The sequence below is a fragment of the Zophobas morio genome, unplaced genomic scaffold (assembly GCF_036711695.1).
Source record: "Zophobas morio isolate AGI-343-1 ecotype UQ-CSIRO unplaced genomic scaffold, CSIRO_AGI_Zmor_V1 ptg000002l, whole genome shotgun sequence".
In the NCBI taxonomy this organism is placed as follows: Eukaryota; Metazoa; Arthropoda; class Insecta; order Coleoptera; family Tenebrionidae; genus Zophobas; species Zophobas morio.
The window spans coordinates 3760352-3772952 of NW_026972107.1; the positions used below are offsets into that span (position 1 = coordinate 3760352).

Here is a 12601-nt window from a genome sequence, read left to right on the forward strand (position 1 = left end):
GGTTCGGACAATGGCGCGTCCGTTGTTTGCGAGCTCAATACGCACCTGGACATTGTGCAGGAATGGCCGACGAAGGGTTGATGTTTAATTTTGTGTGCTGTTTGGAAGCCACGACAAAGAATGGACCAGACGTGTAATCAATCGACCGGGACCCATATACAGGGTGATCGAAGAAAACGGAGGCGCACGTGTCGCGCGGGTGTCAGGCGAGGCGTAGGACGCGACGGCGATTACAAAATGTCAACAAGTGTTGGTAATTAGTAAACTAGAGATAAATTGTGTTGATTGAGCGCGGTTTCGTAATGTTTGCCGCCAGGTTTAAAAATGAAGGCGAGGATGAAGCCGGAAGAATGTAGAGCGCGAGAAATAAGTTATTCGACGTGTTTAGTTCAAACTTGGCGCCGGTTCGGTGGCAGCAGCGCCCCCTACGCCGGCTCCGCGTAAATTGCCAATAAATCCGGCCTCTAATCATCCGTTCGCCGCATCGTGATGCGTCACGTCTCGCAAACAACTCCGCCGATTCCTTATCACGACCCAATAGAATACATTACAATATATATTGGTCCAGTAATAGACGAGAAAATAGCCAATTTTATATCTGTATCTGTCATTGTTCCGATTCCGTTATCGGAGATTGATGGCAAATTGATTCGAGATTGGTTTCTGTTGTGCAGGGTTAAAGATGACCATTGTCCGAACGTGTCCAATAAAAAGGGTGCGTGGACCCTCGGCCTCTCGGCATTGGTCAGTCCAGGGAGTGGTCAGCGAAGGGGTAGTTTCGGCCGGACACGGTTGGACGAAAAAGGATACTATTTGTTCGGTTACCTATGAGAAACGGTCAGGGAGGGTCAACCGAGAAGGGTTGAAAAAACTGTTATTAGGCCAAAGTGCATTCAAAATTATGCAGAATTATGGGGTTTTTTCGGCGGTTTGGACCGTTTTGGACAGGGGTGGGTTAGTAAATAGATACTTTTGCGCTTGCCGCGGGGCGCGCAACCGTTAGAATGACAAATTTCCTACGAAATTCGCCGAAGTAGAGAGGTTGGTTAGGGGAAATTGACAAGCGGCGCAAGTCCCCGGAGATGGCCAGACCATAATTTAACTATTTGTTGTACTTACTTAATTTCATACTAATTTAATTATTTTAGACGGATGAAAAAGGTAACTGCTACAAAACTGAGAAGTGAAACAACGGAGGAATAGATAAAAAAAATAAAAACAATAAAACACACAAAATTATAAAAGCAAGAGGAATTAGACTGATAAATAAAGAAAAAAGTAGTACAAGGGAGAAATAGACAAAGGAAAATTTTGTTTCATCACAATTATGTTAAAATAACCAAAAAAGTACAAAATATAGAAAAGAGATATGCTGGTATTAAAGAGAGAAAAATAACTATTATTATTATTATTATTATTAACAGATAAACCAATTATTAGAGTGGTATATTCAGGCGCGGATACAGGATTTCGTTTAGGGGGGGGCAATTTTTGTGAGATTTTACCTATCTCCCAGATATTCTTTCTAAATCAAAAAATTTATAAAATTTTAACTTAGTATACTCTTTTTCACATAACATGGGTGACATTTGGTTGTTTTCGTTACACGTATAGTGTACAGTAGAACCTTGATAATCCAAATTAATTGGGAAAAACGTGTGTTCGGATTAACGATTTGTTCGGATCAGCGATTTTCCCAAAAATCTGTAAGGAAATTGAATAACTTCATACACAGTTTAAAACAAACTTCAAGAAATAAACCTTAATTTTATTAAACAAAATTAAAGAATTCTTAAGCAACATTGGATAATAATAGATACATTCTAAAAAAATATTACTCCATGACCATAAACACGCTATCTTTTTGGAATCAACACGCCGGGATCTATAACCTGAAATTTTTCAGAATTTTTAGACGAATTTTTCAAAAATGAAATTTTCCATTATGTATTCTCGACGATTTTCGAAATTTAACTAAATACATTTTCTTGTAGATTTTTGGCCTCAGAAGTCACTTCTGGCTTCATTTCTTCGATAACTTAAATCATTTTTCCAGATTCGTCCAGTTGAAATACTTACGGCAATTTTTAAAAATTTCGAAAAATTCGAATTTCACACCGAATTTTCGAAAATATTGCTCGGTTACCATTAACATGCTATATTTTTGGAATCAGCACGTCGGGATATACATACAGGGTGTTATTGAAAGGTACGTACAACAAAATGGACAGTTCTTCGCGAAGTCTAAGAAGTCGGAAAAACTTATTTTGTCTTATCAAAATTTTAAGGGGAAAATTAACCCTTATCCAATCTTTTTAGACGCTACTGAAGGATAAATAGGTAAAATTAATTTATTTTAGTAAATCCTAGCAACTGTAACAATAAAACTTTTGTCAAGACTAAATGTTGCTATAGAAACGAAAGATGATCTTTTTATCAGAGGCGTACAACGAATTTGGACATAAATTTTAATAATTTTTATCTATAAAAGAAGAACACTTTTACCTGAACTTTTTTTAAATTTTAGCACCCATACTTCGAGACCAACTGCCGATTTTATTTTGTACGTACCTTTCAATAAGAGGCTGTATATCCCCGAATTTTTTCAGAATTTTTAGGAAACTTTTTCAAAAATGAAATGTTCCTCATGCAAATTTTCACCCATTTTCGACGATTTTCGAAATTTAGCTACCTAAATAGCTTTTCTTGTAGATTTCGGGCCTCATTTCTTCGATAACTTCAACCTTTTTTAACAACAACAATTTTTAAAAATTTCAGAATATTCCATACAACATATGTAAAAAGATCTTGCGTCATTTTTGCAAGTAGATGCGTGTTTCCAAGTTCAGTTCGGATTGCAGAGTTTTTGTTCGGATTAATGAAGCATCGACTTCAAATAGCCTCTGTTCGGATTACTGGATGTTCGGATAATCGTGAATTCGGATTATAGAGGTTGTAGGTATTGTATTTACAAAATGAAATGCGATTTCAAAATTTTGAAATTGGTCAAAATAAAGTACCTCGGTCGTGTGTCAGGGGGGGGCAATTGCACCCATTGCCCCCCCCCCCTGGATCCGCGCCTGGGTATATTAGGGCTAAATTAGATCGTTAAAATTACAATCAGAAAAACAAAAAATTTAGGTAAGTAATGTACATTTCGTACAAAACACTGAACCTAATTTTTGCTTTAGTTATGTCAGGATTGCTATCTATTTTGAAGTGTAAAACAACCCAGTCATAAATTTTAATAAACGTAATCAACAACTACCACCAAATATTTTTAGTGTTTTTTTTAACTTCATTCATTCTGAACTTAACGAGAGTCCACTGTGCTGCAGCCACTTCTTGCGGTTTATCCAGATCCATTTTTCCCGATTTTTATGCATCTATCGATTTCAGTAAACAGCTGCGAATCCGTCCCACCCCCTGATGTGACCGGGTGTCGTAATGACACTCGACAAGCGGGGCGGCAACCCCTTCGCCCCCCTAATAACGAACCCCTGCAGGGATTAGCAATCACCAGCTCGCCGATCCATATTTTTAATTGTTCTTCTTAACGGGGTGTCTTGTTTGGCCGTTCTTTGTCGACAACTTTCCCCACAATGCATTTTTTAATTGTGCTCCAGTCGTACGATCAAAATAAAAATCGAAACGACAGACTTCGCATCGCCGACCGCAAAAACAAAGGCTTTTCTACTGGAGGCAATTATTGTTGTTATTGGCCATTCTGCGGGTATAACCTTTATGTGCAAATAGGCTAATTGCTTCGTTTAATTTATGGCGAAAGCGAGGCCCGATAACCGACAAAGTGCAGATAGTGGAAAAACGGCCGGCGGAAAGGAAAAACAGTTTAAAATATTGTTGCAATGTGCGGAAGTCGCGAGCTTCGTGCGCTCCCGACGACTCGCAGCTCAGACTCATGATTCTTTTTTCACGCTCGCTCTTGTTGCAGCAGACGCAGACGGGGCAAACACCGACACCCACCAGGATATCCTGACCTGCGGCGTCTGCCAGAAGCCCTTCGCCCTCTCGGACATCGTCCGCTTCATCCAGCACAAGGTAGCCTCTTGCAACAAGGAGAACTTCGGTCAATGCTTCGGCGGCAGCGAGCGAGAGCGCGACAACGACGACGGGGCGCTGCCCCTCTCCAGCATAAACACCCGCCGGCCCAGCATCTCCGCCCCCATCTCGGGCAAGAAGGCGTCGGGGAGCCGGGTGCACACGCCGCCGCCGGCCTCCCCCAGGCTGCCGGCACCTGGGGACTTGTGCGTCGACGGCGCCGCGTCGTCCACCCCCAAGCGGCGAGCGTCGGCGTCGCCGCTGACGTCGTCCAGCCTGGAGGACGGCGAGGACATCAAGCCGGACATCAAGCAGGAGCGGATGGACACGACGGAGGAGAGCAGCCAGTGCAAGAAGTCGCGGACGGAGTTCGCCGACGCCGAGTCCAACACGACGCACAGCGGTAGGTCGACAAGTTTTGCCTTGGCGGCTAGTTTCGGAGATTGTTGGCGAAGTAATATGTAAAAGAGGTCGCTTTTTGCGCCACATGCTGCCGGTGCGCGTAATTTGGCGAGCTTTATCGCGGAAAAGGCTAACGAGCCACCGTAAATCACCAGGTAACGACGGCGGGGTGCGCGACCGCGGTGGTCAAAGGCGACCTTTGACCCTGTCGTTAGCGTTTTACAAGTCGAGATAAACACCAGTAATGCACTGGCTGGTCGTCAGGACGCGTGATGGACCCATAAAACACGGCTAATAACAGCCCGGAGTCCGTCGTAATTGTTTTACGGTAATTTGCAAAGAATCGCGTAATTGCGCCATATTTTCGCACCTGAAGCCGCACACCGATAACACCGAGTGCTCGCCGGTACACCACAGAATAATCATAACTCAGGCTAGTCACTTTTCCGATACTTTCGACTTCAATTAGAATCATGGAGTTCTCAATCCATTTTTGGAGATCCACGCCGAACATTAAAATTTATTAGCGAGTGTCGTGGCCGGGGGAGGGCGAAAACTCTTTTAATAAAACAAAGTCTGTGCTCGGGGCGACTGTCAGGAGACTGTTTCGTATTTATTAAAAAGTAAATCTCAATTTTGATTGATTTACAGCCTATCGATAACATTTGCGACGCTGTGGTGAAATTCATAATCGTGTATTGTGTTTCCCTTTTCTAAATTTAATATCGGGGTGAATTTCCGGCTGAAAAATTGTGATGATGGTGTGTGATTGCGGCGCGACACGGACCACCGGAATACTGATGAGGGGTTGCTTCCTCGGGGGCGCTTTAAAAATTTTAATTAGACCATTCTGCAACGAAAAAATTAGTTCAAGGATAACGTTTAGAAGCTAGATGCAATTAACAACTTTCGCCGGAGAAATGTCAACGCAACTCCAACATTATCTTCCTTTTCATTCCAACACACGCCACATAACAAAGCTGCAATCACGTTTTAGTAGAACACGACAATAAAATTTTTTCGACGTGTTACATTTAACGAGTGGCATTTTAAACAAGCGACACATCCGAAATAACGTCGGAAATGCACACGTGCAAAAACACAGCTCGCTTCGCTCGCTTCCTGACTTTCGTCTTCCATGTCTTTCATAAGTAGGTACATACAAACTGTAGCGATATTAATCTGGTTTTTCTCTTCGCCCTAGACGAGGATGTGCGGCTTTCCCTCGTCGCATCTATCCATTGTCCAGGTCCAACCCTTCCGCGTCACCCTCTCATCTAATAGACTCAGCCGAGCGTAGAGAAAATTTTAAACTTCTTTAACCCCCAAGGGTCATCGCAATCGCGACATATGCGCCCTTTCTCTCGTCGCAGCCTCGTTGTGTCGATTTTCGACGTTCGAGTTATTAAATATTCCGGCTGTCGTGCGAGAATGACAGTTTGTTAATTTAAACGCCGCGGGTTGAAGACATTTGACACCGACACCGTAAGAAATACGATTTTGTTACACGGAAAACGTAAAGAAGTCGACGTCAAAATATTGTCTTACGGCTGGAGGCGGCCGAGGCACCGGATTCATCCCATTTTATTGCTTTTCATCGGGCTCTGATTATGGAGTGTTCGGTTACATGACGCTGACGGTAAATAATAGTTACGTTTCTATCGGCCCATCATGGTAATTTCGTGTTGAAGGCGCGTCCAACGCGGAAAACATGCGTCATGTGAAGCGGTCATAATTCAAGAAGTAGGACGTTGCGACATCGGGCATTAAATTCAATAACAAACCGTAAATTAAATGGGATTTTTGCGGGTTTATGAGCGCGAGGGGGAGGCGACAACGCGCCTGTGTATGTGCGTGAGGATAAAAAGGCGATTAATTGTTTTCGCTGGATCGGTTGCGGAACGGCAACAACGTTTTCATAACGACGTTCGGGCTCAAAAAAAAAAAATCAAATTCCTGCTTTCGGTACATACAGGTCGTTCGGAAACCAGCTCCGCACGTTCCTCTCGCGTGTCCAGGTCGGCACGCGGCTCACCCCATCTCCCTGTTGCACCCTTCCGCTATCTTGTACACGCTCCGTCCAAAAAAAGATGCACGTAATTAAGACGAGCAGATGATAGCGACCGGTAGACGCGTGTTGGACGCAACCCTTAATACCTGCCCTAAGTACCCTCTCGCATTAATAATCGTCGTCCTCTCCTTTTTTTCTTCGCTTTATTACCGAGCGCGTGCTGAAGCGTCCCACCGTAAATCTCGAGGACCATCCGTCATAAGCCCCGATAGATTATTTCCTTAATGCGGCGATAAGGCCGAAATGACCGCGATATTCAAATTTTTAAGCTCCGTTTCTTTGTGCGCTGTCCAAAAGCCGTATCACGTATTCAACGCGGGGCTACTTTCGTTCGCACCCTTATCACGCCGTAGCTGCTCACCCCTTCGACTTTTCGCCGTGGGACGACGAGGCTGTGCCGCTCCGCAGCGACTTTAAAGATCTCGCAAGATGTTTCCAACCGCCCCCGCCCCTCCGGACCCTTCGTGATAAATAATCGCGAGTTCGTGGAGTCCTTTGTGCTCACTTCGCGGCCACATTTTAAACATATGCAAATGCTCTAAGCCTTCTGCGATGACCGTGACTGGAAAGCCGATGGGCTGCGGACGGCTGGACCAGGAAGCGGATTAGAGGGGCTTAGGAGCCGAGACGGCGGAGGAAGGATGAGGTTTTTTGCTAAATAGGGGTTATTAAGTGTATGGACGCGCTGATCCGAAAGAGGGGACTGCTATTTTCGTCATTTTTTCGCGACGGATACGATTCTGCGTTTCAACTACATAGGTCTAATAAGACAAACTATTTTTGCTTCTTCGTAGTCGTGTTTAGATTCGTTAAGATAGGTCTTTGTTGATGCGGAATGTGCGGTTCTCGCGGCACTTTTAGCGTTTTGCGGAGCGGCCCCGTGGGGCGGCAGCGTATCGCAGCGGTGGCGGTCCGCATGCGGCGCCGTCGCCGCCCCCGCCGCGACGAAATAATAATACAGTGAAAATCGGAATGAAAAATTGCTCGGACATTTACGGTGGAAATTCCTGGCGAGGGTGTGCCGTACGTGTCCGGACTCGCAGATTGGGTCCGATCGGGCGCTCCTTTGACAATGAGGAGGAAGCACGGATAAGTGAGCACATCTCGCGAGGTCAGACTTGAGACGGCGGAAGTAATATCGTAATGACGGGCTCGGCGATCGGCCCGAAATCGCTTCTTTCTGCATTGTTCTGAGGCCGCAATTTAGCCGAATCGATTCGCTTAAACTGGCCCGCTCGGGCCGGACGTCGCGGAAACGGAAATAGTGGCGGCTTCCGGTTTGCGACACGGCTCCGGGCGGTAGGACATTTTTTGCAAGAAAGGAGCGACGCGGATCGGCGAACGTACGGATAATTAAGGCCGCAATAAGACGGCGAGATGGGAGTAATGAGATGTAGGCACGTTCGAACGACGGTAAATGAAAAGGCGCAAGCTGAAGAATAAACATACAATGTAGCATTTGCATGCGTGTTGCCGTTCCTGGGACGGGAGGAATCGAAAAAATTGAATCGTTGCGTCAACACGCGGACATGATACACGACTGCATGCAGCGCCCCAGAAAAAACCAAATAGATAGATACACACATCCCCGCTCGTCTGCGCGAAATAAGCTTTCACATTATATATGTATACGACGATCGAAAATATCATCAACCCTTCTCTTTGTTCCAGAGCCCAGCAACTACGTGTGCAGCACGTGCAAGGCCCGCCTCCACTCCGCCTGGCGGCTGGTGCAGCACGTCCAGCACTCCCACGGCATAAAAATCTACATCGAAAGCTCACCCACCAGCAGCAAGAACAACAACAACCACAGTTCGAGCAGCGCCAGCAGCAGTTCCTCCGGGTGCTCATCCGGCGGCGGCCCTCCGCCGCCCCCGAGCATGCGTCACCACCTCTTGCCGCCCCCGGACTTGCACAACCCTTTTGGCGTCGGGGGCCTGCTCCGCCTGCCCTTGCCCCCGCTCAACCACGGTCCAGTTCCTCCAGCTCCGCTGTTCTCGCGGCCGGAGCACCACTACCGCATCGATCAACTCGTCAGCGAACAATTCCGCCACCACGGTTTAAACTTGGCGGCGGCGGCGGCCGCCGTCGCCGCCCAGGGCGTCCCGCCGCCGCACGCCAGCTTTCCGTCGCCGGCGGAACGCGCCCCTTCCGCCTCCAGCGTGCCGTCGCGGGAACGCAGCACGCCCAACCAACCCCTTTCTCTGGAACCGCAGCTGGATTTTTACTCGCAGCGGCTGAGGCAACTCGCTGGTACTACTAGCCCGGGGGCGGCGCAAGCGAGCTCGCCGTCCCCGCGAAAGCACTCGCCGCCGTTCGCAAGCCCCTCGCCCGTGCCGCCTACCACCATGAGCAACAACAACATCAGCAGCAGCAGCAGCAATAACAACAACAACAACAACAGCAGCCATAGCGGAGGCAGCAGGGCGGCGAGCACGTCGCCGCCGGCGAAAGAGGAAGGAGGGACGCCGAGGACGGCGTCGACGCCGCCGGGCAAGCCCGAGTCGCCGAGGACGGGGATCGCGACGGAGCCGAGTCACGCGTGCGACTTTTGCGGGAAAAAGTTCCGCTACCAGAACAACCTGGAGACGCACCGGAGGACGCACACGGGGGAGCTGCCGTACAAGTGCACGGTGTGCGACCACGCGTGCGCGCAGAGCTCGAAACTGAAGAGGCACATGAAGATCCATCGGACGCCCGAGGACAGGACAAGTAACGCGGGCTCGGTGGAGACGCTGGACGGCGACGAGAGCGACGAGGAGGAGGAAGTCGAAGAGGAGGAAGAGGAAGAGGAGGAGCTGGAGGAGGAGGAAGCGGAAGATTTGAGGGTGCCGTCGCAACTCCCTCCAAAAAACGCGAACCAGTCAGCTTCCCTCGTCGGGGAGCTGATGGATAAGTTCGGGTTGAGCAACATCGCTCAGTACAGCGAAGCCTACAAGCAAGCCCTCCAGGAGTCCAACTCGGCGCTGAAGCTGCAGCTCGCCAGCAAGGACCGCGACAACAACAACAGCACCAGCCTCAGCAACCAGCTGAAGCTCCGCGACGAGTTCAAGAGCCTCCTCCCGGGTCCGCCGCCCCAGCCGCTCCCTCTCTTCCCTCCCTTCAACGACTCGTACGAAGCCTCCAAGCGCCTCAAGCTCGACCTGGAGCGCAACGACTGGTGGCTGCCGGGCCTCCCCCGCGACAGCAAAGGTCTCGCCGGCCCCAGCGCCCTCCTGCCCAACCCCCTCATCAAGAAAGAGACTAGCCGACGCAACGACACGTGCGAGTTCTGTGGCAAAGTGTTCAAAAACTGTTCGAATCTGACGGTCCACCGCAGATCGCACACCGGCGAGAAGCCGTACAAGTGCGAGTTGTGTTCGTATGCCTGCGCGCAAAGTTCCAAGCTGACGAGGCACATGAAGACGCACGGCAGGATAGGGAAGGACGTCTACAGGTGCAGATTCTGCGAGATGCCGTTCTCGGTGCCGTCGACGTTGGAGAAGCACATGAGGAAGTGCGTGGTGAACCAGGGGAAGGGACACCTGTTGTCCACGATGCCGATGTTGTCGGGAGACGAGGACTCTTCGGCGAGTATCGCGTCCAAAGAGGCGACATGACTCTTTCCCTGGGGCGGCATGAGGCTACCCCCGCCACCTCCCAGTCTTACGTACTAGCTAGTCGACGGACTTTTAGGGAATTGTGATGAGTGATGAATGATGGACGATTGGACACCGGGAGGCTCCAGGGATGGGGATTCCGGGTGGACTGTTCGACGCCGCGGGTCGTCGCGTTCGCGAGAGGGGGACGTGGGGCGCGGCGCGGCCGTCGGGAGATTTTAGACGAGAAGACGTTCAGAGGTTCTCGACCTGGTTGCGATAGCCGTTTACGTTTTTTTTTTCGTCCCCACGTCCGCTCCGATTTGGTCGATCGCGCGACGCGGTACCGCCGAGGCGGCCCCTTCCGCCCGAAAGGGCCGCCTCGTCGCACTTCCATGTAACCGATACCAAAGCAATGTTTAACTTTCGTAACTATTATTGATTATTGAGTTTATTATTGATTCATGTATATTTGTAATAATTAGGTCGTAGGTTGTTGTTTGAGACTGAGGGCCCTGGATAGCATGATGGCGCGTCTTCAGGCCGTCTCGGGCCCACTGTACATTCCCGATCATATCATTTCTGGCCAGTAGCCTTGACTGTACATAAACAGTATTTATTGCCGTGTAGACCCACTGTACTGTACAAATGTCTCTCATTAAATTATTTCCACTTAATGTATAGTATTAAATTGTATAGATCCATGTTTTTCAAAGTTACTCTTTAATGTTGGTGTTAGACAAATCGAGAAACCGCCCTGTGCGTCGTCAGGGTCGTCTATAGATTTAATTCAGGGTCAGATAATCTATAGGGCATATCCGCATTTGTTTCATGATTCCTATCGTCAGCCACCTTATTCCGGGAAAACCACGAATACGGTGGCCGATTGCCGTTTTGTATGCAATATAGTACTACCGTGGACCAGGGTCTGTTCTTGTAGTATTGCCGGATTCAATTCAATGTAACTGTATTAATGTTAATATGTTATTTCGAATATTTTTATTTATTTCGACATGGCTGTAGCACTACGGTGTTCGTATGGGCTGCACTCACTTAATATAATCGTGTTCCTATACTGAACTCCCATTTCAGTGTGTATTAAATTAAATCTATTACAATATTGACCTGGACTTTTATTTTTCACCCGATTTGCAAAATGAAAAAAACTGCCTGCAGCGAAACAATTAATATAATCAACCTGTCAATTTTTTTTTTCGTAAGTCGCGACACGGACCATTTAACGACAATCAAATCCTCCATCTTTCATACGGTTAACGGCTCAACGACTTTTTTCAATGAAAACTGATCACTTAATTAATTCGATATCAAAAAGTATATTAAACGAGTCGTTCATTATAATAATTGATCTTGTTTGCGTCTTCTCTCCCCGCTCCCGTGAAATGGAGAACGGCGTAGGTGAACTGTGGGACGATCAGTCCCTTATTCTTTCGAGAGTGGTGATCTGGGCTATGCAACCCACATTGTAGCGATGTTACAGAGATCTGTGGGCTTCTACTAGTCACCAGGTGGCAGCACCGGCGAAAAGCGTCTGATGTCGGTGAAACGATTCATAGAGAACCAGCTGGTGTGTCTATTTGACAAGGTAAATTGTTTACCTTTATTACCTGGACGATGTTTTGGTTGCATATCCGTCAACTTTTATTGATTTCTTTGAGTGTATTTGAGTGTCTTTCGACGAGGAATTGGACGGTTTTGTAGGAATTAGACGAAAGTGAGAGAGTTTTTTACGTACACTAAAATGAGACAAATGAGATGGTGTGTAATTACTAATTAGATACGAATTAGTGAAAATTATGTGTGAATAGTTTATTTAACGGAAGAATTGGAATTGTAGATACATTCGTACTGTAAACGTCGTCATAAAAGTTTTTTCTTTTATGAGAAACTGAGTTTCTTTGACCGCATTTGCAACATAAAAGACTGTTTGTTCAAAGCGGAATATTATATTGCAAAGATAACATTACGAATATTCACTTTTCAGACGGTTTGTAGGAATATATAGTCTTTTAATTTCGTTTTGCTTCAGTTGTTTTTTTTAATGAAAGATTGTCTGACAGAATTCACGTTTTGGAATATATTTCAGTATCATTAGGATTTTAGAGTCTTTATTAATTTTGACGAAAGCATAGAATATCATATTTTTATTCAAATTTTAATTGATAGAATACATTTTTTATTATGACTACACAGGAACATACATTATACACACCCGCAACATAAAAAAAATTGAATATTCGTGACTTTGTTTGTATATTAGTGATTGCATTTTTTTAGGTGACTGCACAAATTCCTGAAATTTCGAATCATTTTCACCCGTTTCTGCATTTTTGAAAAGATCTGAAATTTTCATTTTCTGAATAATTATTTTAAATTTTTATTCACTTGATATTTGGGCAAAGAGTTGTCAAACTAGACGGTAAAATTTCTAAAAATGTTGAAGTTTTTACTTTCCTTGTAGTCGTTTCCCTAA

The 12601-nt window shown here is 46.6% G+C and overlaps 1 protein-coding gene across 3 annotated transcripts in view; it reads left to right on the top strand.

Moving 5' to 3' along the window:
* LOC135124703 (B-cell lymphoma/leukemia 11A) overlaps positions 1–11234 on the top strand; it is a 31936-nt gene extending 20702 nt beyond the window's left edge. For 2 of the 3 annotated variants that reach the window (XM_064049936.1, XM_064049931.1), the window contains exons 2-3: positions 3956–4462; positions 8204–11234. In XM_064049936.1, coding sequence (XP_063906006.1) covers positions 3956–4462; positions 8204–10131 — 2435 coding nt within the window. In that variant the 3' untranslated portion in view covers positions 10132–11234. Of the gene's footprint in view, positions 1–3952; positions 4463–8203 lie in introns of all 3 variants that reach the window. The other variant, XM_064049933.1, reaches the window with a different exon arrangement.
* The last annotated feature ends 1367 nt before the right edge of the window (positions 11235–12601 follow it).